Genomic DNA, 5,451 nt, shown 5'->3' on the forward strand with positions numbered 1-5,451 from the left:
CATTTTATCATTTTTACTACAGAATGTATTACATTTTATCATTTTTACTATAGAATGTATTACATTTTATCATTTTTACTACAGAATGTATTACATTTTATCATTTTTACTATAGAATGCATTACATTTTATCATTTTTACTACAGAATGTATTACATTTTATCATTTTTACTACAGAATGTATTACATTTTATCTTTTCTACAATAGAATGTGTTGCATTTTCCCCAGTTTATAAAGTTATATATTTCTAGCTGTTTTATATTTTTAATATATTCAGTAAACTGTATAATAATAAATTAGCTGCAATGGAATAATAGAAGTCACAGTTCTACATTAATATACATTAATATTGTCAGTTAAAAAAGACTTTAAAACCCTGTTAATATTATATACATATCACCGTTAGAAGAGGCCTTTCTGAATGGTCTAAACTTCTGTTCACAGCAGAAGGTGCACCCAATCAAAACACGCATTAGGCCTATTCGTCACGGATCATATTTCCAATTTTACCCTTGGTGAAAACTAAAGAAATCTGTAATAAAAAGATTTTGTTTATTTGTTCAATTCTGTTTGCTTGTTTTCGTTTGTTATCCGTATTGGATTTATTTATTCTTCAGTTAACAGTCTTCAATCTGCGTTTTACGGATACTCTTTAGTTAGTCCTCGGACATTAGAACCTAAATAACACAAAAATAGTATTTAGAGGGTGAAAATCACCCACAATATAAGTGTAACGTGTGTGTGATGAGGTTAAGAATCCTTTCATCAGTCCATCATGTTTTATCATCACGTTAAAAGCGTAAAAATGTGAGTGATGAGGGTAAAAAGCCTTTCATCAGTATCCTGCTTTATTGTCGGGTGAAAAGTGTAAAAGCGTGTGTTATGAGGGTAAAAGTAATAATACTCTAGTTAAGCCTAATTGGCCAACTGTACATATCAAAAACAGAAACATGAGTTGTTAAAGGCTAACTTGCCAGGTCTAATTAGTTTTTCATCCTTTAATCACGAAGGTGGTCCTGTCAGATGAAAAAAAAAAAGTTATAACAGCCTTCCTTTAGTATATGTACAGTTTATTGAAGCAACATGTCCTGACTGTATACGTCATCTTCTCCAGCATTTCGTACAAAACATTTCTAGCGTTCTTAGTAATACGTGTTTTTGTTTGTTTTGTATTTTACACAGGTAACGACTACGACATCTTGGCCACACCTGTAACTCCTCCCTCCGTCATTCCCGGGTCCACCCAAGCCACCTCCATGCCTCGCCTCTTCTTCGCTGGGGAACACACTATCCGAAACTACCCAGCCACTGTCCACGGAGCCCTGCTAAGTGGGTTGCGGGAAGCTGGCCGCATTTCCGACCAGTTCCTCGGTTGTCCGTACGCCTTGCCACGGCAGACGCCCCGGACCGTGTCTACTGTTCAGTGATTGTCTTAGCATCATTAAATTTGAATTTACTAGCTGTGTAAGAACCGATCATAAACGTTTTCAAGGCTCGTGGTGGCGTTTTATTCTTATCGTTAAAGTCATAGGTCATCATCATCAATGCTGTAAGGGTCCGAGTATGTTCATGGGAAGTTCGGGGAAACCAACAGACTCTTTTATTAGTTACTATCTGAAGCTAATAGTATTAACCAATCACTTTTATATATTGCTCTCTGAAGATAATTAGTAATTCATTACTATAGACCTTTAATGGAATACTGAAGTTGTTACCCACTGTTATGTTTTATTTCCTTTTTAAGCCCAGAATTTATGTATGGTAACTGTATCCATACACTCGAAGCATTTAAGCCAACGTGTCTGTCATGTTAAAAAATAAAACATTGCTATTCGGCCATAGTTGGATATAAAACATTGGGTCAGTAGTCTGATATGAAACATTTGGACCAGCACGTTTACTTTAACGTGGTATAAACGAGATACTATGTGTTTGTGAAACGATGCACTGAGTTGTACTAGCACCTGATGTAGACGGTATTTCTCGGGTTTAGGGCACTGAGTTGTACTAGCACCTGGTGTAGACGGTATTTCTCGGGTTTAGGGCACTGAGTTGTACTAGCACCTGGTGTAGACGGTATTTCTCAGGTTTAGGGCACTGAGTTGTACTAGCACCTGGTGTAGACGGTATTTCTCGGGTTTAGGCACTGAGTTGTACTAGCACCTGGTGTAGACGGTATTTCTCAGGTTTAGGGAATATGTAGTAAGGTAAATAATATATTAGTAAGGTAAATAGTTTTAAAAGTAAGCAGGAAATAAGAGTAGTTTCACGCTAAGGTGTAATTTTTTTTACAACAATTTTTTTTTCGTAGATATTATTTTCGTGTAAAAGATTTACTAATATTATACTTTCTGTTTTAATTATTTCCCCCAAAACTTAATATTCCCGCGTAACTGTATTGATTTAGTGACCCAGTAGTAACTCTGAATATTTCCATGTAACAGTAGCAAGAGAGTAAGTGATCCGGTAGTAACTCCGAATATTCCCATGTAACAGTAGCAAGAGAGTGAGTGATCCGGTAATAACTCCGAATATCCCCATATAACAGTATCAAGAGAATGAGTGATCCGGTAGTAACTCCGAATATCCACATATAACAGTATCAAGAGAATGAGTGATCTGGTAGTACCTCCGAATATCCCCATATAACAGTATCAAGAGAATGAGTGATCAGGTAGTAACTCCGACTATTCCCATGTAACAGTATCAAGAGAATGAGTGATCAGGTAGTAACTCCGACTATTCCCATGTAACAGTATCAAGAGAATGAGTGATCCGGTAGTAACTCCGAATATCCCCATATAACAGTATCAAGAGAATGAGTGATCCGATAGTAACTCCGACTATTCCCATGTAACAGTATCAAGAGAATGAGTGATCCGGTAGTAACTCCGACTATTCCCATGTAACAGTATCAAGAGAATGACCCAGTAGTAACTAAGATCGTAATGTTTAAGTATAAATAAATAATTCCCGACTCTCTATGTAATAACAACATCAATAGTTGAAGAAGTTTTAGTGAACATTTTGGTAAACTTTCTGTGAATTCATATCCAGATAATACCGAACTGGTGTGTGTGATTTATAGTTGGTGAGAATATCACTGTTGTCATGGTAGCAAGTCGCTAGGATTTTAAGCGTTTGTTAGTAGGATTATAAGAATCCTCCGATCCACGAGTCTAGCATTTCCAAGGTGAGTCTGTGTTTTTTTTTTCTGCCATAATTGCTGATGGCACTGTTATTTGCTGTTTTTGAACGACCTGGAGCACGTGGATAACAATTATAGATTTCTTTAACAAAGCGCAATTCACTCTTCATTTGTACAACTGTCTGTTCTAGTCTGTCCCAAAACTGTTGGATCAAGTATCACTATTTTCATTTGTGTTTGATGTCAATTTGGGGATCCTGTAGCCACTGTATAGATTGAATACTGGAAAAAATAACAAGTGTAGCTGACGTTTTCTTTGTATTGTAGACTCTTTCAATAAAATCAGATTTAATAAAACGAGAAAAAAAAAGCAGTTATTTCTGGCACTTTTAACACTTCACTTAAAAGTGGTAATAAAAGTTTCTTCACTATTTACACACGTCTAGAAGATTAATGAACCAATCAGGTTTTAATGTAAACTGTAAATGTTAAAACAGATCTTTACTTTGTAAAGTAGACTTTGTCTCAATATCATTTACCCATTTGTACAAAAATGCTTGGATATAATTACTTTGATACAATATAACACATTAAATAAGATTAGTTGATCATGAACGCTACATTATTGACTAGAATTGATTGAAGTCGGATATAACACGAAAATGGTTCATTCCACATTTAATATTGAACCTTACATCGCTAAGTAAAGTTGTTTAATATTGAACCTTACATCGCTAAGTAAAGTTGTTTAATATTGGACCTTACATCGCTGAGTCATGTTGTTTAATATTGGACCTTACATCGCTGAGTCATATTGTTTAATATTGGACCTTACATCGCTGAGTCATGTTGTTTAATATTGGACCTTACATCGCTGAGTCATGTTGTTTAATATTGGACCTTACATCGCTAAGTAAAGTTGTTTAATATTGGACCTTACATCACTAAGTAAGGTTATTTAATATTGAACCTTACATCACTAAGTAAGTTGTTTAATATTGGACCTTACATCGCTGAGTCATGTTGTTTAATATTGGACCTTACATCAATGTAAGGTCCAATATTAAACAACATTACTTAGCGCTAAGTAATGTTGTTTAATATTGGGCCTTACATCGCTAAGTAAGGTTATTTAATATTGGGCCTTACATCGCTAAGTAAGGTTATTTAATATTGGACCTTACATCGCTAAGTAATGTTGTTTGATATTGGACCTTACATCGCTAAGTAAGGTTCTTTAATATTGGTCCTGACATCGCTAAGTAATGTTTAATATTGGTCCTGACATCGTTGAGTCATGTTTAATATTGGACCTTACATCGTTGAGTCATGTGTTTAATATTGTACCTTACATCGCTGAGTCATGTTGTTTAATATTGGACCTTACATCGCTAAGTAAGGTTATTTAATATTGGTCCTGACATAGCTAAGTAATGTTGTTTAATACTGAACCTAACGACATTGGGGAAGACTGTTTAATGCTGGACCTGACATTGTTAACTTCTCATATAATAATAATATATTTTGTCGCCACAGTTGAGAGAAAAATTAAAAACTTGTACAATATATTTAGAATTTGGTTGGGAAATGTTTATAGTTGTATTGCTTGAATTCTATTCCTCTATCGGAAACTCGTTCGTGTCGTAGTCACTCTCCAGCAAATAAAATTTCGTATCAAAAGTTGATGAGAAAGAAATGATGATAACAGGATTTGCGTAATTAACTAGACAGAATAAAGAAGCTGCATCAGAGTGTTCGATAAATGGTGTATCTTATAATTTCCAACACAATAGCGGCTATTTAATTTTTTATGTGGAGTCAGTGCTGAAGGAAAGGGAAATTTCCCACTCGTCTTGTTCACCGACATCTTCAACGTTTTGCATGTGTACATTTCTGTACAGCATTCAAGTACATATGATAACTGTGAGTTGAAAGTACTGTCGGGCTGAGTGCAGATTGAAAACGTAAAGAGCTGAGAGACAGTTTCCTGGCTGTTTGACTGACAGTTTCACATCATTCTTACATTATCTCGGTACTGTTCAATGAGCCGATGAATCGGTTTATGTAGCAGATACAATTGCTGTTGTCAGCACCGTCAGCTTAGCGCTGACTGATCATGATAAGAATGTGAATTATAAGACGACAGAGTGTGCGTTTTTCCCGTTTATTTTATTTTTAGTGCCAAATGAACAGGTTCTATTTCATCCCCAGAACAGAGAAGTGTGCATAAATATATCCAACAAGCCAGTTCAGTTTGGTTTCTAGCGAGATCGATCATTAGAGTACATTAAGAGTGCTTGTA

General features: G+C 35.4%; 1 protein-coding gene across 1 annotated transcript in view; it reads left to right on the top strand.

Annotated features, from left to right (window-relative positions):
* Window positions 1-3,519, top strand: part of LOC106464174 (lysine-specific histone demethylase 1A-like) — a 192,498-nt gene extending 188,979 nt beyond the window's left edge. The window contains 1 exon segment of the mRNA XM_013924296.2: window positions 1,184-3,519. Within this exon segment, the coding sequence (XP_013779750.1) occupies window positions 1,184-1,428 (245 nt within the window). The 3' untranslated portion in view covers window positions 1,429-3,519.
* The last annotated feature ends 1,932 nt before the right edge of the window (window positions 3,520-5,451 follow it).

The sequence above is a fragment of the Limulus polyphemus genome, unplaced genomic scaffold (genome assembly GCF_000517525.1).
Source record: "Limulus polyphemus unplaced genomic scaffold, Limulus_polyphemus-2.1.2 Scaffold1579, whole genome shotgun sequence".
Classification (NCBI taxonomy): Eukaryota; Metazoa; Arthropoda; class Merostomata; order Xiphosura; family Limulidae; genus Limulus; species Limulus polyphemus.